General features: G+C 43.6%; 2 protein-coding genes across 2 annotated transcripts in view; both read right to left on the reverse strand.

Annotated features, from left to right (window-relative positions):
• Positions 1–27,636, reverse strand: part of LOC143933753 (chemerin-like receptor 1) — a 445,780-nt gene that overhangs the window by 267,142 nt on the left and 151,002 nt on the right. The gene's annotated exons all lie outside the window — the stretch shown is intronic.
• Positions 13,034–27,460, reverse strand: LOC143933751 (chemerin-like receptor 1). The gene is made up of 2 exons (XM_077456747.1): positions 27,351–27,460; positions 13,034–14,737 (listed from the first exon to the last, which is right to left on the reverse strand). The coding sequence occupies exon 2, from the start codon at positions 14,705–14,707 to the stop codon at positions 13,637–13,639; it is 1,071 nt and encodes a 356-aa protein (XP_077312873.1). The 5' UTR covers positions 14,708–14,737; positions 27,351–27,460; the 3' UTR covers positions 13,034–13,636.

A 27,636-nucleotide genomic window follows, 5' to 3' on the forward strand; every position in this document is an offset into this window, starting at 1 on the left:
TCAGCTTTTTTACTGATTTAATCTTTTTTTTGTTGGTATATTTGGTCTTGGTCATTTTTTTTTTGTTTTATTAGTTTTTTTACAGGTTTACAGATTACTTTATAAAAAATACATTTCCAGTTAAAACCAAAGAGCTTTCTGCAACCACACCCTGGAGGTTGATAAACATGTAACCATTCGGGTTCACTTGGATACCATTTACAGCTTCCCACTAGCAATCTGTATATTATGTTTCTTTGTACAATGTTTCGTGCTAAGGATATGTTAATAAATGTCCTGTGACCAAAGCTGACTTTGTTTTTGGCTGCTGTACGGTGATCAGAAATCAATCAGCAGAGCTGCTGATCATGTGCTCACTATGACAGCCAATTAGGGATGGCCTAGATGTTCGAGTCGCACGTCAGATGTTCATTTGTTCATAGAACAAACAAACATACGGGGCACTCACAGCAAGTTTGCCCGCCACAGAGTGCCCTGAGATTGCAGTGCATTGACAGCTGCTGATTGGCCAAAGAATGCACCTGACCTGTATGTATATATGAGTATATAGTGCAGTCCGTGTAGTATATATAATACAGTTCAGAGTATATAGTGCAGTCAGTGTAGAGTATATATATATATATCACAGAATTCCCCAACACGTTAAAATTTGGCGCCCCAGGGGGGAGAATTGTCTTCCCCCAGACAATGACAAACATTTACTAGAGCCCTGGGTCCCCTTCTGATATCCTAGGCCAGCCTTTCTCAATCTTTTAACCCTAGAGGAACCCTAAAAATAATTTCTCGAGGAACCCTTACTAAACCCAGTTTATCAGGGGTCAATGGGAACAATGCCCCTTATACTGGTGACCAATAGGAGGAATGTCCCACATAGTGGTACTCAGAATGCCACCCTTAAAGACAGCTGAAAAGATATTTGGTGTCATGATGCTGGCTTTGCTAAGTGATGCTGAACCTTGAACTCTGTCGGCACTGTCAAAAAGGTGGTTCATCAGCCACAGCTCAAGGAACCCCCAGCAACCTCTGGAGGAACCCCAGGGTTCCATGGAAACCTGGTTGAGAATAGCTGTCCTAGGCCTTCGCCACAAAGTACTGGTGACCCATGCGATCCCCACCCGACCACCCTCTCCTAACTTACTCTTGCTACCTTCATTCTTCTTGCTTTCCTTCAGCTGATCTTTTCCCTTTTCTCCAACTACTACTACTTACTCATAATCTCATGTTGCCTTATGAGTTTATGTGAAATCTCCATTAATATCTGTAAAATATTGTATTTAGAAATAGATCTCATTTGGCTTGCATCTATGAAAGCCAGGTATAATGCCTTCCCCCAGGTGCTTGTTAAGAGCAGACAATGCGGGGCCGAGACTTGTATATATCAACAATGGAGAGCCACTCCCATTGCTCTACACCTACTTACTTCAAAGGACCCCATGCTGGGGTAGACAATGAAGAGAGCCCAACCATAATAAGTTCCTGGGGAAATCCAATTAAATCTTCTGTTTAAGAATAGTCACAAGGATTTGCATGAAAGGGGGCTGACTTTTGTAGTAAGCCCTCCAATCATGATCAAGTTAAGGCAGCCTATGGGGCATCAGCATGAAGGCATATACTCAGAGCAAAGGGGAGGTAACAGGGCTCTTTTTGGGAAACCAGTCCTCAAGAGTGGAACGTTTGTAAGGATGGGTAATTATGGTTAAGGTGTTGCTTGTAACTAAATATGCTTGTAGATCACTGTCTTAGAGAATATGCTTTGTATTCCTGCATGTAAATATTATATTTCAACCTAGTATTTTCTTCCTTGATGTAAGACCATAGATAGAGATTTGTGTGTTAGCTAGACTTTCAACTACTTTTAATAAATGTTATTATATTAAAGCTTTTCCTCATTGTCTTTAGAATTCTCATTTAACCCATATCATATCTTGTGATTAATAAATCAAAAGTATAGATTTTAAAGGTTAACACTCACTACTGGTAAAGTTAATTACTGATTTCACAAATCCTACCAGTGCCTAGTCCTCAGTTACTGAGGAACGTTCCTACTACTTAGATCTTGCACCATCGCATCTACCAAACGTTTATTTTTTACTGTATTGCTCTACAACAATGACGCTGTGTAAGTTTCATTACCTACTGTCTTACTGAGATTATCAGTTGATGTTTATTGATTGTTGCTAATAAAAAATTTAAACAGAAATGTATATTTTGGCATGGAGTTCCCCTTAATATCCATACCGGGCCTGGTATGAACTGGAGGGGACTCCCTCCATTTTTTGATTGATGGATTGATCCCTTGATTTTTCATCTATATTGCCTGCAGTAGGCAATCCATTACAGCCGTGAGCAAGTTTAAGTTACACTTTTTCCTTTGGAAATGTCATTATTGCTGCAGCATGTTCTATACATCGCACAGATGTGCCACTTTACAGGCAGACTAAGGCCGCGTACACACGGGCGGACTGTCTGACGGACTTGGTCCGCTGAAACGTGTTTCAGCGGACAGTCCACTCGTGTGTGGGCTTCAGCGGACTTTTTCAGCGGACAGTCTGGCGGACTAAGTCTTTCGGAATTTCCGTAATATTGTCCGTCCAAACTTGGTTTCAGCGGACAGTCCGCTCGTGAGTAGGCAAGTTGGACGGACTAAGTATGGCGCATGCTCAGAAAGGATTTACACGGCCGAAGGTTGCATTGTAGTGTATTGGACGTCGTATTTCTAGTCCCGTCGTACGTGCTGTACACGTCATCGTGCAAGCTTTCAGCGGGCTGTCTGTTCATCGTGTGTGGTCAAGTCCGTTCATTCAAAAGAAGGACGGACTGTCTGTCGGATTGTCTGACGGACTTAGTTGGACGGATAGTCCGCCCGTGTGTACGCGGCCTAAGGGAACACCCCAGGCATGATATTTAAAGGAATATTTAATGTTTATTGTTTCACTTTAAGTATTATTAAAATCATTGCTCCTGAAAAAACAATAGTTTTAAAAAGTTTTTTTTGTTGCATTGGTACATGTCCCCTGGGGTAGAACACAGGTCCCCGTACACTTTTTATGGCAATAACTTGCATATAAGCCTTTAAAACGGGGACTTTTGATTTTTTATGTTCGTGTCCCATAGACTTTAATAGGGCTTGCATGTTTGCTAGAACTTCGTCTTTTCGAGGTGTTCTGGTGCGAATCGAACCTTGTGGGGGTTAGGGGGGGTTGTTTGGCCCATCCCTACAGCCAATCATATCACATGGCTTTGCTAACAAACCAGCTGGGGCTGGCAGTTATCTAATATAACCTCCTAAACGTTAAAATGGTAAAGTGCTAGTACTGAAAATAAATCAAGGACAATAAGGCTACTTTAACACTGCGACATGAGTGCATTACCGGTAAAGCGCCGCTAGTTTTAGCGATGCTTTACTGTCATCTTAGCTGCGCTTTTTGTGTATATATATATATATATATATATATATATATATATTTTTTGTATATCAAAAGCCAGCTTGTTTGCACACAAAGTCACGTCATCACTATGATTGGCTGTCATAGTGAGCACATGATTCGCAGCTCTGCTGATTGGTTTCTGATCATTGTACAGCAGTAGTGATGGCCGAACGGTTCGCCCGGCGGTCGTTTCGTGGCGAATTTCGGCTGTTCGCGGTCCGCCCGTTCGGCGGACTATTGCCGCCGTTCGCTTGGCGGACTTCCGTGTTTACTGTGTAAAAGAACTTTGACCTATGATGACACATCCATCATGAGGTACAGGACAGCCAATTGAGACATTACAGCACATGGACACTTGGACATCCCCCCTAACTTATAAATACACCCGATCCGGCGGCCATTTTACATTCTTTCTTCTGTCACTATAGGGAGAGGTTGCTGTGTGGAGCAGGGAGAGATTGCTATTTGGTACACAAAAGTTCTTTTCAGGACTGGTATAGGTGTTAGGTGTAGTTCAGGATAGGCAGTGCTGTGCTAGTGATTGTTGCAGCAGCCTGGGTGTCTTTTGTCAGTTTAGAGAAAGGGACAGGACGGTGTGTGCTGCAGGGACAGTCAGTTTAGTCATTAGCTGTTACTATCAGGTCCACAAAAGTGCTATTCCAGTTATTGTTCCAGTAGCCTCTGTTTTGTCAGTTTATATAGGGACAAGCAGGAAGCTGTGTGTGAGGCAGTGAGGGTCAGTTTAATCAGTAGCTGTTACTATATTAGGTCCACAAAGGTTCTTTTCAGTGGTATGGTAATAGGCTTGTACACGTATAATATTCTTTCTTCCAAATATAGAAAGAATATTATACTTGACTGCTGCCCTTCTGCTGCAGTCTGCTAATCAGTCACACACAACCTAATTGTTCCACAAAGGTCCTTATAAGGACTGGTAATAACCTGGTGTAGGGTGCTATAGCACATATGGTTGAGTGAGGTACAGTCTGCTATTCTATAAGGACTGGTATAGGTCCACAATACATAGGGTTGAGGTGCACTACTGCTGACCGCTGCCCTATACTGCAGCAGTCCTTCATCGGTATAGGGACTGACGTACAGTCTGCTAATCACTCACACACAACCTAATTGTTCCACAAAGGTCCTTATAAGGACTGGTAATAACCTGGTGTAGGATGCTATAGTACATAGGGTAGAGTGAGGTACAGTCTGCTATTCTATAAGGACTGGTATAGGTCCACAATACATAGGGTTGAGGTGCACTACTGCTGACCGCTGCTCTATACTGCAGCAGTCCTTCATCGGTATAGGGACTGACGTACAGTCTGCTAATCAGTCACACACAACCTAATTGTTCCACAAAGGTCCTTATAAGGACTGGCAATAACCTGGTGTAGGGTGCTATAGTACATATGGTTGAGTGAGGTACAGTCTGCTATTCTATATGGACTGGTATAGGTCCACAATACATAGGGTTGAGGTGCACTACTGCTGACCGCTGCCCTATACTGCAGCAGTCCTTCATCGGTATAGGGAGGGACTGACGTACAGTCTGCTAATCACTCACACACAACCTAATTGTTCCACAAAGGTCCTTATAAGGACTGGTAATAACCTGGTGTAGGGTGCTATAGTACATAGGGTTGAGTGAGGTACAGTCTGCTATTCTATAAGGACTGGTATAGGTCCGCAATACATAGGGTTGAGGTGCACTACCCGAATATACCAAAGAAAAGAGATGAATCAGTAAAAAAAACAGAAGAAAGCAATTAATGAGAGCTGATCTTTTAGTCATAGCAGAGTATTGGTTAAACTTTATCTGAAAAGGTAGCACACTTTCTTTGATAAAGTGTACGTAAACCCAGAACAATAATAAAATATTTCAGCTAAAATATTTCAGCTTATCGGTATTTAGATTGGCGATAGTGACGATATATATGAATATCATCCTCCTTTACACGCACACAAACACACAATATGATAATAGTGATTACGAACAAGCACCTTAAAGTGCATTTAAACCCAAAAACAAAAATGTAATATATTAGTTAGATTTGTTTCAGGCTCTTTCTTTTTTCACCTGGGGATCCAAATAACATGCCTCCTGTCCAAAATTGTGAGTGTCTTTTGATATGATATGCAACATGTTATATTATAATATTGTAACTCTTTTTATACATTTTTTTGTATTTTTTTTGGCTATTATAATGTTCTTTTGTAGAGACTTCCCATTTCATCAACCCCCTGAGGAAGATGACTGGAGTTGAAACGTGTTGGTGTTCTATTTGTGTTTTTTTGTGACCTTTATGGGTCCCCTTCAGTGGATTGATGGGTATTCATAAGACAGTCATGATATTGTTTTATATTTGAGTTTCTTGTAATGGAACTGTGTTGTCCTTTGTAATCTTTGTATAATAAACTTTATGTATTTTACTTGTGAACTTAATCTGATGCCTTTAAAGCCCCACCCATTGTCTATGTCTTCATGCTATAGTATTCCTGCCACCCCTAGAAAATGAAGCTGTACAGCTGACATAGTCAAACCAAGGGTGGCTATGCTCACTCCTCCCCTTTTCCTGGCCCGCCTGGCTGCAGATAGGGGTCTGGTATGGATTTTGGGAGTGCCAAGCTGTTTTTAAAGAAAAATGGCATGGGGTTCCCCTTAAAATCCATACCAGATCTGAACTGCCTGGTATTGATTGTGGGTGGAGGGGGACGGGTGGGGGGGACCCTGGTGCCTTTTTTTTAACATAACCTGGTACAGTATTGCCACCATTTTAAATGTCATTTTATTTTCTTTATAAATGTTAGTTGTTGCACTTTATCCACTTACCGCCCGCCTACCGTCAAATGACGGCTGGGTGGTACGCCTCTCATTCTGGGTGGACGTCATATGATGGCCTCCCAGAACTACCATTCTCGCGTGCCCCCCGGGGGCGTGCAGCGTGGCAATCACGGGCCGCACCGTATTGCTAGGACATGGCGCGACCCCAATCTGTGTAAAGAGCTGTGGCTCTTTAACCATGTGATCGGCTGTGTCCAATCACAGCCGGTCACATGTAAACACTGAGACGCCGGTAATCAGCACTCCTCACCCAGGGTACAGCTAGGCATGTAATCAGGGCACTGATCATCAGTGCCCTGATTACAATTAAGTGCCACCACTGCCAGCAATCAGTTCCTTTCAGTGCCCACAAGTGCTAGCAATCAGTGCCCACAAGTGCCAGCATTCGGTTGCCATTAGTGATGTCAGTCAGTGCCGCCCATCAGTACTGCCTATCGGTGCTCATCAGTGCCACCTAACAGTGCCCATAAGTGCGGCATATTCGTGCCTCATTAGTGCCGCCTCATCAGTGCCCATAAGTGTGGCATATTTGTGCCATCTCATCAGTGCCCATAGGTGCTGCTTCATCAGTGCCCATCAGTGCTGCCTAATCAGCGCCCATCAGTGAAGGAGAAAAATTACTTATTCACAAAATTTACTGACAGAAACTAATAAAAATTATTTTTTTCAAAATATTTGGTCTTTTTTTAGGGGAAAAAAATTAAAACCCCAGCAGTGATTAAATACCACCAAAAGAAAGCTCTATTTGTGTGAATAAAATGATAACCACTTCACAGGGTTACAGTGTAGCATGACCGCGCAATTGTCATTCAAAATGTGACAGCGTTGAAAGCTGAAAAATGTCCTGGGCAGGAAGAGGGTATTAGTGCCCTGTATTAAGGTGGTTAAGCATCATTAAAAAAAAAATTTTTTTTAATTTGCATTGATACATGTCCCCCAGGGCAGTACCCGGACCCCCTAAACCTTTTTATGGCCAATAACTTGCATATAAGGACTCAAAATGGGGACGGTTTGTATGCTTTAGCACTTACAGTACCCTTCACTGGAAACTCAATAAAATAGGGGGGGGGGGGTCCTCAACTTTTTGGCCATATAGTGTATAGCGCTATACACATTCTACACTGAGAAACAGAAGACAATAGAACATATTGAAGTTGTTTTAATAAATTCTGTTAAAGGCCTTATATGACATAAGTCATAGTAGAATTAATTATTGTCTCAAGACAGAACAGAGATATAGAAACCTGTAAACATTTGAAAAAATAGGGGGGGAAATGGGTAATGTTTCCTGTAATAAAAGCTAAGTACCTAAAGCCTATCTCCAGCTAGATATAAAAGACACCAACTACTACAGATCTGTAATCATTAATACCCCATTATATGTATTTTTAAAACAAGCAGTGTAGATATAGCAGTTGACTGTCCAAGTTGGTTTCTTGATTTTTTTCAAGATATATTTATGTTATTTTTTTGTGAATAAACGCATATACAGTGCCTTGCGAAAGCATTCGCCCCCCTTGAACTTTTCAACCTTTTGCCACATTTCAGGCTTCAAATATAAAGATATAACATTTTTATTTTTTGTGAAGAATCACCAACAAGTGGGACACAATTGTGAAGTGGAACGAAATCTATTGGATTTTTGAAACTTTTTTAACTAATAAAAAAATGAAAAGTGGGGCGTGCAAAATTATTCAGCCCCCTTGCGTTAATACTTTGTAGAGCCACCTTTTGCTGCGATTACAGCTGCAAGTCGCTTGGGGTATGTCTCTATCAGTTTTGCACATTGAGAGACTGAAATTCTTGCCCATTCTTCCCTGCAAAACAGCTCGAGCTCAGTGAGGTTGGATGGAGAGCGTTTGTGAACAGCAGTTTTCAGCTCTTTCCACAGATTCTCAATTGGATTCAGGTCTGGACTTTGACGTGGCCATTCTAACACCTGGATACGTTTATTTGTGAACCATTCTTTAGGAGATTTTGCTGTATGTTTGGGATCATTGTCTTGTTGGAAGATAAATCTCCGTCCCAGTTTCAGGTCTTTTGCAGACACCAACAGGCTTTCATCCAGTCCTGTATTTGGCTGCATCCATCTTCCCCTCAATTTTAACCATTTTCCCTGTCCCTTCTGAAGAAAAGCAGGCCCAAACCATGATGCTGCCACCACCATGTTTGACAGTGGGGATGGTGTGTTGAGGGTGATGAGCTGTGTTGCTTTTACGCCAAACATATCGTTTTGCATTGTGGGCAAAAAGTTTGATTTTGGTTTCATCTGACCAGAGCACCTTCTTCCACATGTTTGGTGTGTCTCCCAGGTGGCTTGTGGCAAACTTTAGACGAGACTTTTTATGGATATCTTTGAGAAATGGCTTTCTTCTTGCCACTCTTCCATAAAGGCCAGATTTGTGCAGTGTACGACTGATTGTTGTCCTATGGAGAGCCTCTCCTACCTCAGCTGTAGTTCTCTGCAGTTCATCCAGAGTGATCATGGGCCTCTTGGCTGCATCTCTGATCAGTCTTCTCCTTGTCTGAGCTGAAAGTTTAGAGGGACGGCCAGGTCTTGGTAGATTTGCAGTGGTCTGATACTCCTTCCATTTCAAAATGATCGCTTGCACAGTGCTCCTTCGGATGTTTAAAGCTTGGGAAATCTTTTTGTATCCAAATCTGGCTTTAAACTTCTCCACAACAGTATTACGGACCTGCCTGGTGTGTTCCTTGGTCTTCATGATGCTCTCTGCGCTTTCAACAGAACCCTGAGACTATCACAGAGCAGGTGCATTTATACAGAGACTTGATTACACACAGGTGGATTTTATTTATCACCGTCAGTCATTTAGGACAACATTGGATCATTCAGAGATCCTCGCTGAACTTCTGGAGTGAGTTTGCTGCACTGAAAGTAAAGGGGCTGAATAATTTAGCACGCACCACTTTTCAGTGTTTTATTTGCTAAAAAAGTTTAAAATATCCAATAGATTTCATTCCACTTCACAATTGTGTCCCACTTGTTGGTGATTCTTCACAAAAAATTAAAATTTTATATCTTTATGTTTTAAGCCTGAAATGTGGCAAAAGGTTGAAAAGTTCAAGGGGGCGAATACTTTCGCAAGGCACTGTATATATATATATATATATATATATATATATATATATATAAAAATATGGTAATAACTAGACATGTGCAGAGTAAAATATTTCGTTTCGGAATTTCGTTTTCGTCCGAAAACTTAAATTATTTAGTTACTCCCGAAATTCTTTTTTATTTATTTCGTTTTTCGTTCAAAAATTGCATTCATCTGAAAATCCACATGAATTACGGTCGAATCTGTCTTTGAAGGCTTATGGTGTCTGTTGAATGTATAAAGAAGATTTGACGGAGCTAGTATATAGCATACTTTAGAACCCCTATTAAAGTCTATGGGACTCCAACGTTCAAAATCTAAAGTGCTAATTTTAAAGACTAATTTGCAAGTTACTGTCCTAAAAAGTGTTTGGGGACCCGGGTCCTGCCCCAAGGGACATGTATCAATGCAAAAAAAAAGTTTTAAAAACGTCAGTTTTTTCGGGAGCAGTGATTTTAATAATGATTAAAGTGAAACAATAAAATTGTAATATTCCTTTAAATTTCGTAGGGGGGGGGGGGGGGGGGGTGTCTATAGTATGCCTGTGAAGGGGAGCATGTTTCTGGTGCTTAGAACTGTCCCTGCACAAAGTGTCATTTATGCAGGAAAAAAAGTCCTTTAAAATCACTCGCAGCTATTATGAATTGTCGGCTCCGTAATACAAAGAACACTCATTGAAAGTCATTGATAAAAAAATAAATAAATAAATAAAAAAAAACCGTGGGGGTCCCCCAAATTCAATTGCCAGGCCCTTCGGGTCTGGTATGGATATTAAGGGGAACCCTGCCTCAAATTTAAGAAAAAATTTGATGTGGGGTTCCCCCTAAATATCCATAACCAGACCCTTCAGGTCTGGTATGGATATTAAGGGGAACCCCGCGTCAAATTTTTAAAAAAATTGACATGGGGGTCCCCCTAAAAATCCATACCAGACCCTTTATCCGAGCACGCAACCTGGCAGGCCACAGGAAAAGAGGGGGGGACGAGAGAGCGCCCCCCCCCTCCCTCCTGAACCGTACCAGGCCACATGCCCTCAACATTGGGAGGATGCTTTGGGGGTCTGTGACCCCTCAAAGCACCTTGTCCCCATGTTGATGAGGACAAGGGCCTCATCCCCACAACCCTGGCCGGTGGTTGTGGGGGTCTGCGGGGGGCTTATCAGAATCTGGAAGCCCCCTTTAACAAGGGGACCCCCAGATCCCGCCCCCCCTGTTTGAAATGGTAAGGGGGTACAAAAGTACCCCTACCATTTCACAAAGAAAGTGTAAAAAATAGTTAAATAAGACAAACATACTTTTGAAAAATTCCTTTATTAAAAATAAAAAAAAATAAAAAAAACGGAAACCTGCCTGTGTTACATCAGAGGGGTGCGGGGTCACCCATACGTCACAGGGAACCCCGGGTTTCCCCTTGCGTCAGAGGGGGCGGGGTCAGGGGACAGGTGGCCCCGCCCTCCGTATATAAGAAACGTCAGGCCGCCGGAATCCCTGAAGTGTCTCCTCCGTGGAGACAGAAGAAGGATGGATTCGCTGCGCTGGATGAGATGAGCCATCACTGGAGGGATAACCGTCCGTCGCTGGATAGCAAGAGTGGATTACCCCCGCTGGAATCTTTTTTTAATTTTTTTTTATTTTTAATAAAGGAATTTTTCAAAAGTGTGTTTGTCTTATTTAACTATTTTTTACACTTTCTTTGTGAAATGGTATGGGTACTTTTGTACCCCCTTACCATTTCAAACAGGGGGGGCGGGATCTGGGGGTCCCCTTGTTAAAGGGGGCTTCCAGATTCTGATAAGCCCCCCGCCCACAGACCCCCACAACCACCGGCCAGGGTTGTGGGGATGAGGCCCTTGTCCTCATCAACATGGGGACAAGGTGCTTTGAGGGGTCACAGACCCCCAAAGCATCCTCCCAATGTTGAGGGCATATGGCCTGGTACGGTTCAGGAGGGAGGGGGGCCGCTCTCTCGTCCCCCCCTCTTTTCCTGCGGCCTGCCAGGTTGCGTGCTCGGATAAAGGGTCTGGTATGGATTTTTAGGGGGACCCCCACCTCAATTTTTTTTACATTTGACGCGGGGTTCCCCTTAATATCCATACCAGACCTGAAGGGTCTGGTTATGGATATTTAGGGGGAACCCCACGTCAATTTTTTTCTTAAATTTGAGGCAGGGTTCCCCTTAATATCCATACCAGATCTGAAGGGCCTGGTAATTGAATTTGGGGGACCCCCACGCTTTATTTATTTATTTATTTATTTTTTATCAATGACTTTCAGTGAGTGTTCTCTGTATTACGGAGCCGACAATTCATAATAGCTGCGAGTGATTTTAAAGGACTTTTTTTCCTGCATAAATGACACTTTGTGCAGGGACAGTTCTAAGCACCAGAAACATGCGCCCCTTAACAGGCATACTATAGACACCCCCCCCCCCCCCCTACGAAATTTAAAGGAATATTACACTTTTATTGTTTCACTTTAATCATTATTAAAATCACTGCTCCCGAAAAAACTGCAGTTTTTAAAACTTTTTTTTGCATTGATACATGTCCCCTGGGGCAGGACCCGGGTCCCCAAACACTTTTTAGGACAGTAACTTGCAGAATCTTTTCTCTCTGTCAAATCTTTTTTCTCTGTCGAATATTTTCTCTATATACAGTAATCTTGGACTAATAGAGGTAAGGTTAGGCACATTCGACCACAGGTTCTATAGACAGATTGTTATTGTCAGAGTCATGTCGAATCTCCTGTTCTATATCGAACTGTTGTAACAATGAAAATCAAAATAAAGCATTTATTTATGTCGGATCTTTCGTTTTTCGGATTCTGTGCTTTCGTTATCGTTTGTCAAAACGAAAACGAAAATAGCTGAAATTCGGACGAAAATGCATTCGGACGAAAACGAATGCACATGTCTAGTAATAACAATACAACAATCTAGCCTCTCAAATCTCTTTACAGCTATATATTATAGACATAGAAGGGCCTATAATGGACACTGAAAAAATGGTCATAAGTAAGCATTCAAAAGCATACGTGATTTTGAAACCCATCTACATCATATTTTATCATCATCTTTTATCAAAGACCTGCAGTTTTTTTGCAAAGATCATAAGTAATTTTGAATAATGGAAGATTGCCATGTTTTTACCAAGCCCCAAAGGCAGGAGGAGAAGATCCCTTCCAACTGTAAAGTATACTTAGTAAAGTTTTGACATGCTTAGAAATTGGTAAATCAGCAAAGAAACCTAATAGGCAATTTTTGGATGTGAGATATTGAGAAGTCCCAAGGTTGAGAAGGTCGTCATTGATCCTACACCAGAAATGATGTACATGTTGACAGGTCTAAAAACAACGTAAAAAAAAAGAAATCAGCACGTCCAGATATGTTTCCAGGTATTTGGAATGCAAAGGATTTATCAGCTGATTTTAACCAGAACTGGTATTCTAGTATTGTGGCAAATTACAGCAGCCTTCTTTAACAAATGGAGACAGGTAAACGTATTTGAAATTACAGTAATTACTAGGGTAGACTATTGAATCTGGGAAATATAAGTAAAACAAATCAAAATATCCTGAAAAAAAGGCAAAGAGCTCATGTCTGCTTAGTCGATGACAATAGAGAATAATGTGTACTGCCCGTGATACATTTTTTATTTATTTATTTGCTCTAACATAAAATTTTTAAGGACAAGCTTTCGGGGGAATGTCCCCTTCTTGAAGGTCCATGACAATACAATTTCATTTGTGAATGTGGCTTCAGTTTACACCTGCTCAGTCGAAGGTTGACCTGATGTTACTCCTGAAGCTTGCTGGAACACTTTTTAGAATAGACTATTGAATCTGGGAAACATAAGTAAAACAAATCAAGATATCCTGAAAAAGGCCGAAGAGCTCATGTCTCCTTAGTTCATGACAATAGAGAAAAATGTGTACTGTCAGTGATACATTTTTTATTTATTTATTTGCGCTAACATACAATTTTTCAGGACAAGCTTTCGGGGTATGTCCCCTTCTTCAAGGTCCATGACAATACAATTTCATTTGTGGATGTGGCTTTAGTTTACACCTGCTCAGTCGAAGGTTGATCTGGTGTTACTCCTGACGCTTGCTGGAACACTTTTTAGGATAGACTATTGAATCTGTGAAACATAAGTAAAACAAATCAAGATATCCTGAAAAAAGCCAAAGAGCTCATGTCTTCTTAATCCATGACAATACATTTTCATTTGTGGATGTGGCTTCAGTTTACAACTGCTCAGAGTTGAAGGTTGACCTGGTCTTACTCCTGAAGCTTGCTGGAACACTTTCCTCCATGAAAGCTTTTTCAAGAACTGACCGGAAAGATTTGCGTAACTTTGTTTTGAAATCTCGCCCCATAAACACGTAGAGAACAGGGTTGATGCAGCTGTTAATGAAGGCCAAACTGTTGGTAAGAGGTATTCCAATGTGTATTACACTATACAGATATTCATTGCCAGGATACATTGCAGACAACTCCAAAAAGGAGAAGACATGGAAAGGAAACCAGCAGATAAAAAATGAAATTATAACAACTAAAATAATTTTAAATGGCTTGCCAGATTTGTTCATGCGATTTCTTTGGATGCGAAACATAATTATTACATAACACAGGATAATTAGAGCGAACGGAATGATGAAAGCAAAGATGAGTTGTAATATGATCATGCCTTTGTGTATTGAATTAGCAACATGTTCATCTTCATGAAAGTTGCTAAAGCAAGCAATGAAATCGTCATCAATGCTTGTATCTCTGAATATAAAAGCAGGTAAGCTGAACAGGAATGCTAGGATCCAAACTACCAGGGCTGCAAAGGAGGCCACTCTAGGAGTTCGGCGATTCTGGCACCAAATAGGGAACATCACTGATGTACAACGATCGAGGCTGATCACGGCGAGCAGGAAGATGCTGGCATACATATTGATGGATATAATAGCGCTGTTAAGTTGGCACATGAATTTCCCTAAAGGCCAGTGAAAACCAAGGACGATATGGGCAATGCTGAACGGCAGGAAAAATGTGAAGATAAAGTCAGCTATGGCTAAATTAAGGAACCACACAACATTGACTGTCCTTTTCATCTTAAAGGTGGTGAAATAGATGACCAGGCCATTTCCAGTGGTCCCCAGAAGAAAGGCCACAGAATAGATTACTATTGAAATTATATGAAACGTATCTGACGTATAATTGCCATCATATATGTCAGTTGAGTTAATATCTTCCAGCTCGTCCAGCGGTTTGACTGTGAAGGGCACATATGGCATTGAGATATTGAGATATGCCGTAGAATTTTCCATTGTCCCAAAGCAAACCAGAGTCAAAAAAACCTGTGACAATGCAAAAAAAAAAATGGTGATGTTCTCCACAACAAAGGCTTGTTTTCCTTACTTAAAACTTAAGTTTAGGCAGACATAAAGACCCCAACAAATGCAGCTAATTATCACAGTGCATTAAAAAAAACTGAAAAAAACGAAATGCCCCACCTATTTATCTAATTCGGTGGTCACGTGACCTGTTGGATCCCCAGTCTTCTTTCTTTCAGAGTGGAGAGTGAAAGGCTCCTCCATTGGGTGCCCACATTGCTGGCTGGGGGATGGTTGCTATTGCAGTAGCTGTCCACATGTGGTCCACAGACTTCAGAAGACTGCCGTCTTCTGTAATGATGTCACACGTTAGCCCTTGTACACACGGTCAGACATTCCGACGGAAAATGTCTGATCGGACCGTGTTGTCGGATAATCCGACTGTGTGTGGGCTCCATCAGACTTTTTCCGTCGGAATGTCCGACCAACAAAGTTTGAGAGCTGGATATAAAAATTTTCCAACAACATGATCCGATCGGACTTTGTCTGATCGTTTGTAGAGAATTCCGATTGGACAATGTGCCACGCATGCTCAGATCAAATTCCTAGACCAAAGCTATTGGCTACTAGCCTGAAAGCAGTCCCGTCGTAACTAAATAACGTCATCACATTACGAATGATCGGATTTTCCGCCAACTTTGTCCGACCGTGTGTATGCAACACCAGTTTCGGAAAAAATCAGTCGGACAAAATCCGACGGATTTTGTTGCCGCAATGTCCGACTGTGTGTAGGGCTTAGGGCACAAACATATTTATCTGACTAAGGTCAGGTGGCATCAGGAATTATCTGGGCTTTCCATCATATAGACAGACGAAAAAAAAATTTGTTCGTTTTGATTCGTTATTTACATAAATTTGTTTAGGTAAATTAGTTTAAATGGTTTTCGGAATTGTTTGTTTTGTTTATTCAAATTTGAATCGATTCAAATTTTTCAAATTCCATTCCAATTTAAATCAAATATCATTATAATTGCATTCTAAACTAGTTTGATTCTACATCAAATTTTATTCTATTCAAAATTCATGTTTTGGAAGATGGTTATAGTCTTTCTATTCCATTTGATTCTATTGTTTCTTTTTTGTTTTTTTTTCGATTCTGTTCTTTTCTATTCTATTCATTTCTGTTCTATTCTAATTCAAATTTATTCTATTCAAAATTCAAATTTATCCTATTTGAAATTAGAATTTCTGAAAACGGTTGTATATATATATATTCTTTCTGTTCTATTCTTTTCTATGGTTTATTCTATTCTTTTCTATTCCATTTTTTCTATTCTATTATTTTCTATTTAATTCTTTTGTAGTCTATTCGAATTTGACTTTATTCTATTCAAATTTCAGATATGGCTATATTCTATTCTTATATATTCTATTTTTTATTCTGTTATATTCTATTCCTTAATTTCCTATTTAAATCGGTTGTATACCCCCATTTTTTTTTCCTACGCCTGTAAGGTAAATGGCATAATGAGCTAGTATGCACTGCATACTAGCTCATTATGAAATCCTTACCTTAGAATGAGGCGTCGGTAACTCACCTGGTCCACGCCGAGGGAGCTGACATGTTCCCTAGGCATGTATTCCGGGTATCACGGCTCCAGCACTGTAAGTGGTCGTCGTCACTCCCGCGCATGCACATGGGAGAATTCTTTCCAGCAAAGTTCAGCATCTGCCGGGCTTTCAGCCGAGAATCCCCTGTGCTCATGCGCCTCTGAAGTCAGCGGTCATTGCAGGGGGAATATCTCCTAAACCGTACAGGTGTGTCCAAATTTAAATTAGGAACTAAACAAACCGCATATGTCTACCATCAACAGGCATTCAACTAAAAATGTCTGGATCAAGCAACTATCTACAGGCTCCATTCCATATATCTGTAAGTACTTGTGGCGGTAAAGGATTAAAAAAAAAAAATATATCAAACATCTCTATATTTACCTGCTTTGTGCAATGGAATTGCACAGAGCAGCGCCAAACTTCTCCCTGTCCAGTGCCCCCACAGGTAGCCGATTCCCATTGGGGCACTTGTGCATGCCAGCTCCCAAGCCCTGCTGCTGCATCCATTGACACACACACAGTGGGACTCGGCTCCGCCCCCTGCTCCCTCGTTACTAACTTTGATTGACAGCACTGGCAGCCAATGGCTCCTGGTGCCCCAACAAAGCCAGTGAGACATGGAAGTGAGGGGAGAGAAGAGCTGTAGATGTGCACAGTGCTGGATCGAATGAAGGTTCGGGTAAGCATAAAAGGGAATGAGGGGTCAGAATCAATGCCTAAACATTTTTTAACTTAATGCAAGGAATGCATTAAAGTCATACTAAAGTCTTGTTTTTGTTTTGTTAAAAATATCAAACATGTTATACTTAGAGCCGGTTCACACAGCGGGCGATGCGAGGCGACACGACTCGCCTCGCCTCGCTCTCGCAAGTCGCCCCCGTTCTGTACAATGGAACCGTTCTGAGAGGAGCGACTCGAGTCGCTCCGACTCAGAAAAAAGGTTCCTGTACTACTTTTGGGCGACCTCGGGGCGACTTGCATTGACTTCTATAGAGAAGTCATTTGCAAGTCGCCGCTGAGGCCGCGGCAGGTCGCGGCGAGGCAAGTCGGAGTCGCCTCGCCTCGCCTGCTGTGTGAACCGGCCCTTACCTGCTCTGTGCAGTGATTTTGTACAGAGCAGCCCTGATCCTCCTCTTCTCAGGTCCTTCTTCGAGTGCCCCCATAGCAAGCAGCTGGCTATAGAGGCACCTGAGCCAAGCCACAGCTCCCTGTGTCCATTCAGACATGGAGCTGCAGCCCAGGCCCCACCCCCTCTCTCCCCTCATTGGTTCACTGACTTTGATTGACAGCAGCAGGAGTCAATGGCGCTTCACTGCTGTCTCAGCCAATGAGAAGGGAGAGTCAAGTCGCTCGTGCAACATCGCTGAATCGAGATGGGGCTCAGGTAAATATTAGGGGGGCTGAGGGAGGGGAACACACTGAAGGCTGTTTATCTTAATGCATAGAATGCATTAAGATAAAAAAGAACTGCTCACTTTAAAAGGACTTTAAGGTAAAGAAAAAATGTTTAGACTTTAAAATCACTCTAAAGCATATTTCCACTTTTGTAGTCAAGTTTGAGAAAACAGCACCATATGTTTGTTATCTGTTCCCATTGACACAGTATGTCTAAAAAAAAATAAAAAAATTACAAACAAAATATTTCTTGCCTTTTACAAGTAGATGTTTCTAATGCCACGTACACGCGATCAGACTTTCCGGCAGACTTGGTGGGGCGGACCGGAATCCGTCGGACAATTCGATCGTGTGTGGGCTCCAGCGAACTTTTTTTCTCCCAAAAGTCAGACAGACCTAGAAATAAAACATGTTTCAAATATATCTGACCGACTCAAGTCCAACGGACTAAAAATCGGGAAAACCGTTTGTCTGTGTGCTGGTCCGACGGACCAAATACGACGCAAGGGCAGCGATTGGCTACTGGCTATTGAACTTCCTTGTTTAGTCCCATTTACATCATCACGTTCCAAACAAACAGACTTTCGAACGGACTTAGTCCGGTCGTGTGTGGACAAGTCCGTTTCGTTCAGAAAGTCCATCAGACTTCCGCCGAAAGTCCTTTGGGAAGACAGTCGGACCTAGTCCGTAGAAAAGTCCGGTCGTGTGTATGCGGCATTAGGAGGAGCTGTCATGGCTGACTCTAAGAATTTCTGGACTGGTGTCTTTTTCACCACACATCTGAGCTATCTCTTTAACCACTTATGGACCGCCGCACACCAATATATGTTCTAAGTTTGAAGAGGAATATTGCTGTTATGGCAGCTAGCTGCCATAACCCCGGTATCTCCTTCTTCGGTCGGCGGTCCACTTTCCGATAAGAGTGGTCTCTGCAGCGAATTCGCTGAGAGATCACTTTTATTGGCGGTGGGAGAGGGTCCCCCCTCCTGCCACACTCCAGTCTCCTGGAGGCGATCGGGTGTTACCCCTGGCTGGGTATGGAGACGAGTGAGTGGAAGATGGCCACCCATCTCCATAACATTGCAGGGCGGAAACAACGTCAAAACCTCACTTCTGCCTATAGATCTTTAAGGGCGTTTTTTAAATTATTTATTTAAATGACCACATTTTATATTTTTATTTTTTATTGCATTTTAGTGTAAATATGATATCTGAGGTCTTTTTGACCTCAGAACTCAAATTTAAGAGGTCCTGTCATGGTTGTTTTCTATTACAAGGGATGTTTACATTCCTTGTAATAGGAATAAAAGTGACAACATAATTTTTTTTTTAACAGTGCCCCGCCGAGATTGCATGCAGAAGCAAACGCATATGAAAAGGTGTGATGTGAGATATCGCCGCAATCAGTAGAGTGAAAGCAAAAATTCTAGCCCTAGTCTTCCTCTGTAACTCAAAACATGCAACCTGTAGAATTCTTTAAACGTCGCCTATGGATATTTTTAAGGGTTTATCGCCATTCCACGAGCGGGCGCAATTTTGCAGCGAGACATGTTGGGTATGAATTTACTCAACGTAACATTATCTTTCACAATATATATATAAAAAAAAATTGGGCTAACTTTACTGTTGTCTTATTTTTTTATTAAAAATGTTTTGTTTTTTTTCACAAAAAGTGCGCTGGTAAGACCGCTACGCAAATACGGTGTGACAGAAAGTATTGAGACTGCCATTTTATTCTCTATGGTGTTAGAAAAAAAAATGTATAATGTTTGGGGGTTCTAAGTAATTTTCTAGCAAAAAAAAAACCTGTTTTTAACTTGTAAACAACAAATCTCAAAAAGAGGCCCGGTCCTTAAGCGGTTAAAAAGGAAACCAGCATTTTTTTAATCTATTTTTTTTATATATTTCACGTAAATGGGAACACATGGTAACAAATATAAACTAGATTTTATCCCAACTTGGCTGCAAAAGTGGAAGTATACTTTAAAGTTGATAAACTGACCTAAGGACTAATATGCAAGCTCTCCAGGGTATCCTCTGCTGTCTTTCACTTCCCTATCTGTATGTATGTGCACACAGTCTAACAGTTCTAGCTAAAAACCGTAATATTTCCTCTGCACGCGCTGCATATGATTTTTTCAATGTAAGTGTTGCTAGCAAGACTACCATTTCCTGATAAGCAAAACAATTTGCAATTCTTACTTACAACCATGGTAGAAAAAAAACCTGGACTAAGGGGTATTGAAGATGGATCACTGAAGGCACAGAAAGTACAAAGTTTGGATCATAGAGCCAAGGAGAAGAAGGGACCCCAGTGAAGAAGTAAAATTGTGATGATGGGATTTCACAGCCTTTTAGCATACTGCCTGTGGGAGAAGGGACCCCATTGAAGGAATGGAACAGTGAGGCCGCGTACACACGCGGGGACTGTTCGCTCAACTTTGTTCGTCAAACAGTTTCAGCAGACAGTCCGCTCAAAATTAGCATGGACGGACTTGCCCACACACGACGAACGAACAGTCCGCTGAAACCCTGCGCGATGACGTGAACGGCACGTACGACGGGACTAGAAAACGACGTCCTATACACTGCAATGCAACCTTCGGCGTATAAATTCTTTCTGAGCATGTGCGGAACTTAGTTTGACGAACAAGCCTACACACGCGGGGACTGTCCGCTCAAACCAAGTTTCAGCGGACAGTTTTTCGGGATTTCCGAAAAACTTTGTTCGTCAAACTGTCCGCTGAAACTGTCCGCTGAAGCCCACACACGAGCGGACTGTCCGCTGAAACACTGTTCAGCGGACAAAGTTGAGCGAACAGTCCCCGCGTGTGTACGCGGCCTGAGGGAATCACAGAACCACAACCTGCAGTACAGAGGTAACAGGAAAAGTGACCACAATGAAGACATAGAATACTGAGGGTGTAGAATCACAGTCTGCAGTACAGAACAGATGGGGGAAAGGATCACAGTGGAGGGGTGTAACAGTGAGAATGAGAGGGTTCAGCAAGCCTTAGGGCTCATGCACGCAGGCCGCTTTTACACCTTCTGTGAGGGGTGTCTGACTTTTTTTTTTTAATTGCTTCTAAACGCCCCTTTGCACACATAAACTCTAAGAGGTGTTTGGAGGCATAAGCGTTTAAGGGTAGTAGAAAAAAAAAACGACAGCCTGTGCTTCCAGGAGCAGTAAAAACGAGCTGTAAAAATGTCTGACGCTGCTAAAAGATGCTAAAAGCTGCTAAACGCGGCTTAATGCTGTTAAGCCGAGTCAAACGTTTCTTTTTTACAGGTCAAAATCAATGGTTCCCTATAAGTGCCCATTGATTTGAATAGATGGAGTACCAGAAGTCGGATTGTGATGGTCCAAATTGCAGTGCGACTTGCACGCTGAGGATCTTGAAGCGGAACCCCACGCCAAAATGGAAAAGAAATAGCGTGCCCCCCCCCCAGGTTTCATACCAGACTGAAGGATCTAGTATGGGTTTTAAGGGGAACCCCTACGCCAAACAAAACGACATGGGGGTTCACCCAAAATCCATACCTGATCCTTATCCGAACATGAAGCACGCAGATTTGGAAAGGGGGGGTGAGTCAGCAACCCCCCGGACCATAGCAGGCCACATGCCCTCAACATGGGGGGTGGTTGCTTTGGGGCAGGAAGGGCTCTGCGCCCCCCACCCTAAAGCACCTTGTCCCAAGACAAGAGGCCTCTTCCCGACAACCCTGGCTATTGGGGGTCTGCAGGCATGGGGCTTATAAGAATTTGGAACAAACAAGAGCCCCCCACCCTGTGTGAATGAGTATGGGGTACATTGTACCCCTACCTATTCATCCAAAAAAAAGTGTCAAGAATGAAAACAGTACACAGGTTTTTAAAGTAATTTATTAAGGCAGCTCTTCCGATTTCTTCCCCACGCACGTGGCCTGATATCCTGGTATCCTGGTATCACTTGCCCCTCCCCCCTTTCTTGACCTGCCGGGCTGCATGCTCAGATAAGGGTCATGTATGGATTTTGGGGGGGGGGGGGCCCACACCATTTTTTTGGCATGGGCTCCCCTTAAAATCCATACCAGACCGAAGGGTCTGGTTTTGATCTTGGGACGGACCCCACGCCGTTTTCTTTTTTCATTTTGGCGCAGGGTTCTTCTTCAAGATCCTCAGAGCACAAGTCACTGCAATTTGGATCATCATGATCTGACTTCTGGTGAAACTTCTATTCAAAACAATGGGCTCTCATAGGGAACCATTGATTTTCAATAGAGACAGAGAAACGTCGCTAAAAGCTAGCATAGCTAAATGTGCCAATACAAAAAGCTACTAAAAGCAAGTTTTTACAACTGCTTTTTTCTGCGTTGGTTGTGGCATTACAGCTTGTTTTTTCTAATGCCCCGTGTGCAGGCCCAGACTGGGACAAAAAATAGGCCTAGGCATTTTAGATTGAACAGCCAAACTTTCCAGGGACCGGGGGGAGGGGGGGGCAGGGTGGGGTTCGGTAGACATTAGCGGAGGTGGCTGGTGTTGGTCCTCCACACTGTAATGTGCAGGGACACTGTGATATAAAGGGAACTGCACTAAAAAGGGGCACTGCTATGATTACAGTGCCCTTTTTTACGGGGCAGTCCCCTTTATATTATAGTGTCCCAGTCCTATTGTGGCCATGTCAGTACTGTCTGTCTCCTATTGTGTCCATGGCCCAGTGACACTGACCTGCTCTCTGGCGGTGCGGTAGAGCGTGTCTCTCTCTCTGGTTGTGCAGGTATAGCGTGGCTCTTTCTCTGGTGTTGTGGTACAGCGTGGCTCCCTCTGGTGGCGCGGGTACAGGGTGGCTCCCTCTGGTGCTGCGGGTACAGGGTGGCTCCCTCTGGTGCTGTGGGTACAGGGTGGCTCCCTCTGGTGCTGCGGGTATAGGGTGGCTCCCTCTGCTGCTGCGGTGCAGCGTCGCTCTCTCTGGGGGTGGGGTGCAGCGTCGCTCTCCCTGGGGGTGCGGTGCAGCGTCGCTCTCTCTGGGGGTGCTGTGCAGCGTCGCTCTCTCTGGTGGTGCGGTGCAGTGTCGCTCTCTCTGGTGGTGCGGTGCAGCGTCGCGCTCTCTGGGGCTGCTGTGCAGCGTCGCTCTCTCTGGTGGTGCGGTGCAGCGTCGCTCTCTCTGGTGGTGCGGTGCAGCGTCGTTCTCTCTGGGGGTGCGCTGCAGCGTCGCTCTCTCTGGGGGTGCGCTACAGCGTTGCTCTCTCTGGGGGTGCGGTGCAGCGTCGCTCTCTCTGGGGGTGCGGTGCAGCGTTGCTATCTCTGGGGGTGCGGTGCAGCGTCTCTCTCTCTGGCGATGCGGTGCAGCGTCGCTCTCTCTGGTGGTGCGGTGCAGCGTTGCTCTCTCTGGTGGTGTGGTGCAGCGTCGCTCTCTCTGGGGGTGCTGTGCAGCGTCGCTCTCTCTGGTGGTGCTGTGCAGTGTCGCTCTCTCTGGTGGTGCGGTGCAGCGTCGCTCTCTCTGGTGGTGCGGTGCAGCATCGCTCTCTCTGGGGGTGCGGTGCAGCATCGCTCTCTCTGGTGGTGCGGTGCAGTGTAGCTCTCTCTCTCTCTGGTTGTGCTGGGGCTATTAGTTCCCCCAGCACAGTCCTCTGTTTCATTTGCCATGTCTCCTGTAGTAGCTGTAACAAGCACTCCTCAGCTTGTTTCTGGGTTTTCTCTTTCATCCCAGCAGAGTGCATGCTGGGGACTGTAGTCTGCTCCCTGCTGAGACCAATGGTGCCATGTATCTCTGGGACTACATTTTCCATGATGCCCCTCTAGTTTCTTCTGATTGGCCCTCTGTTTTGGCCAATGGGGAGGGAAAACGACCAAACAGGAACGCCTTCTCTTCCCATGCTGCCGACGTGAGAAGGGGAGGGAGAGCGAGAGGGTAATAGTGACAGCAGCAGCTTTCCCCACCGTGTGGACACCCATGGCTGGAGGAGGAGAGCGGAACTGTCAGTGCGGCGCTGAGGCTGAGCTGTGTGTGAGAGAGACACACAGCACAGCCCATGCAGCCGCCAGTTCCGCATGACACAGGCACGGCCATATGGTGGTAGGCGAGGCGGCCGTGGCCTGTGTTACCCACGATCAGGCCGCGGCCACCGCTTACCTCCCGCTGTGCGGCATGATCATCAACAGGCCAGGGGCGGCCCCGGCCCACCGGGCAAGTGCCCGGTCTGCCCTATGGCCAGTTCGGTCCTGCTTGTGTGCATGGGGCATTAGACAGGGGGAGAAGTAGCATCATCCTGCATCACAGTGCCAGGGTGGTGAAGGGACTAAAATAGAGGAGTGTAGGAGTGATGATAAGAGGGTCCAATCACCTACAGTATGCAGAGAGGATGGGAAGACATAGTTCACATCAAAGACCACAGTGGAGGAGTAGAACAAGAACAGTAAGAAAGAAAGGACACAATCCACAGCCATATCAAAGGCCCCGTGGAGGAATGGAACAGGAAGGAAGGAAAGGAAGAGGAGGAGGGAGAAGGAGCCACAGAGGAGGAGTGGAACAGTAATGCCGCGTACACACGAGCGGATTGTATGGCGTACTTAGTCCGTCATACAATCCGACGGACAATCCGTCGTAGTTTCCACTGAACGGACTTGACCACAGACGGATGCACAAACAGTCCGTCGAAAGCTTTCGCGATGACGTGTACAGCACGTACGACGGGACTAGAAATAGGAAGTCCAAGACACAGCAAAGCACCCTTCTGCCGTGTAAATCCTTTCTGGGCATGCGCCATTCTTAGTCTGTCGAACTAGCATACTGACGACCGTATTGTCCGCTGAAACCAAAGTACGACGGACAGATTTTCGGAAAAACCGAAATACTTAGTACTCCGGACTGCACGCTGAAAAAGTCCGCTGAAGCCCACACACGAGCGGATTTTCCGCTGAAATGTGTTTCAACGGACTAAGTACGTCAAACAGTTTGACCGTGTGTACGCGGCATTAGGAAGAAAAGACACAGTCCACATCACAAGTAAGGATGAGCCGAAAAAAAACCCCGGTTCGGTTCGCACCAGAACCTGCGAACAGACCTAAACTTTGTGTGATCTTTAGAACCCCATTAAAGTCTATGGGACTCGACCACTCAAAAATCAAAAGTGCTCATTTTAAAGGCTAATATGCAAGTTATTGTCAAAAGCGTTTGGGGACCTGGGCCCTGCCCCAGGGGACATGTATCAATGCAAAAAAAAGTTTTAAAAACTGCAGTTTTTTCAGGAGCAGTGATTTTAATAATGCTTAAAGTGAAACAATTAAAGTGTAATATTCCTTTAAATTTCATACCTGGGGGTGTCTATAGTATGCCTGTAAAGGGGCGCATGTTTCCTGTGCTTAGAACTGTCCCTGCACAAAGTGTCATTTCTGCAGGAAAAAAAGTAATTTAAAAGCACTCACGGCTATAATGAATTGTCGGCTCCCCGTAATACAGATAACATTTATTGAAAGTCATTAATAAAAAAAAAGTGTGGGGTTCCCCCAAAATCAATTACCAGGCCCTTCAGGTCTGGTATGGATATTAAGGGGAACCCCGCATCAAATTTAAAAAAAAATGACGTGGGGTTCCCCTGAAATATCCATACGGGGGGGCGCTCTCTCACTCTCACCCCCCCTTTTCCTGTGGTCTGCCAGGTTGCGTGCTCAGATAAAGGGTCTGGTATGGATTTTTGGGGGGAACCCCATGTCATTTTTTTTAATTGATGCGGGGTTCCCCTTAATTGCCATACCAGACCTGAAGGGCCTGGTAATTGAATTTGGGGGAACCCCACGTTTTTTTTATCAATGACTTTCAATGAGTGTTCTCTGTATTACGGGGAGCCGACAATTCATTATAGCTGCGAGTGATTTTAAATGACTTTTTTTCCTGCAGAAATGACACTTTGTGCAGGGACAGTTCTAAGCATGGAAAACATGCCTTTACAGACATACTATAGACACACCCCAGGTACGAAATTTAAAGGAATATTACACTTTTATTTCTTCACTATAAGCATTAATAAAATCACTGCTCCCAAAAAAAACTGACGTTTTTGAAACTTTTTTTTGCATTGATACATGTCCCCTGGGGCAGGACCCAGGTCCCCAAACACTTTTTTATGACAATAACTTGCATATAAGCCTTTAAGATTAGCACTTTCGATTTCTCCCATAGACTTGTACAGGGTGTTCAGTGGCTTTTCGAATTTGCCGCGAACACCCCAATTTGTTCGCTGTTCGGTGAACAGGCAATGATCGAGTCGAACATGAGTTTGACTCGAACTTGAAGCTTATCCTTAATCACAAGGAAGGGGGAGATGAAGCCACATCGGAGGAGTGGAACAGTAAAGAAGGGAGGACACAGTCAACATCACTGTTCCAGGGAGAGTGAGCCACATTGAAGGATTGGCATAGTAAGAAAGCGAGAACACGGTCCTCATTTCAGAGAAGGCATTAGAAGGACCCACGATGGAGTTGTAAAACAGTAAAGAAGGGAGGACACAGTCAACATCACAGAGAAGGGGGGGGGAAAGGAGCCAAAATGGAGGATTGGAACAGTAATGCCGCGCACATGTGGTCTGATTTTCCGACGGAAAATGTTCGATGGGAGCTTTTTGTCGGAAATTCTGACCATGTGTAGGTTCCATCGGAATTTCCGATACACAAAATTTGAGATCTGTTGTCGGAAATTCCGATCGTGTGTACATAATTCCAAAGCACAAAGTTCTAAGCATGCTTGGAATCAAGCAGAAGAGCCGCACTGGCTATTGAACTTCAATTTTCTCGGCTCGTCATACGTGTTGTACCTCACCACGTTCTTGACGTTTGGAATTTCCAACAACATTGTCTGACCGTGTGCATGCAAGACAAGTTTGAGCCAACATCCGTTGGAAAAAATCCCATGGATTTTGTTGTTGGAATGTCCGATCGTGTGTACGCGGCATAATGGCCTGTACACATGGTCGGACATTCCAACGACAAAATCTGTAGAATGTTTTCCGATGGATTTTGGCCCAAACTTGTCTTGCATACACACGGTTGCACAAAGTTGTCATAAAATCCGATCATTCAGAATGAGGTGACGTACAACGGGACTATAAAGAGGCCAGTAGCCAATAGATTTTGTCTCGTAAATAAATTCTGAGCATATGTGGCACTTTTTGCGTCGGAATTGTCTACACACGATCAGAATTTAAACATTCTGATTTTGTTGTCGGAAAATTTTAGAACAAGATCTCAAACTTTGTGTGTCGTAAATTCCAACGGAAAAAGTCAGATGGAGCCCACACACACGATCGGAATTTCCGACAACACGGTCCAATCACACATTTTCCATTGGAAAGTCTGAACGTGTGTACAGGGCATTAGACCCAGTCAACATCACAGAAAAGAACGGAAAAGGAAACACAGTGGAGAAGTGGAACAGTAAAGATGGGAGGACATAACAGGAGTCGGGGACAGAATGAGGAGAATGAGAAGAGGGTAGTGAAACCATAAGGAAGAGAAAATGGTGCATGTCCCCCAAGGGTATAAATCTAATTGCATGCATATTCATGTGTATATTATACACAACAAAATTATTATACCCATTTTAAACAAAAAAGGAGCTTTAAGGCTCATAGGTATGAATCATAAGTTACTTACTTGGCTTTGGTAAAGAGATGCTTCTTCCAGATCAGGACTCGCCAAAAATGTCTGCAATGCTGTTTTCGAGTAAAATATATTCTTGCCAAGGGAGGACACCTCTTGGTTAGTTTTAGAAGTAAAGGGAAGGAAGTTTAGAGAAGTAAAGCATTCAGTATTAAAGGGCTTAGATCTTCCGGATTAGTGTACCAGTAAACAAAACAATCTCACCCCACAATCTCCTGGCTGTCCAGGGCTATACTGTAGGTACCTGGAAGAATCACTGTATGTGAAGACATGTGACTCT

Source organism: Lithobates pipiens, unplaced genomic scaffold (assembly GCF_037356315.1).
Source record: "Lithobates pipiens isolate NorthernLeopardFrog02 unplaced genomic scaffold, aLitPip1_a1.2 Scaffold_27, whole genome shotgun sequence".
NCBI lineage: Eukaryota > Metazoa > Chordata > Amphibia > Anura > Ranidae > Lithobates > Lithobates pipiens.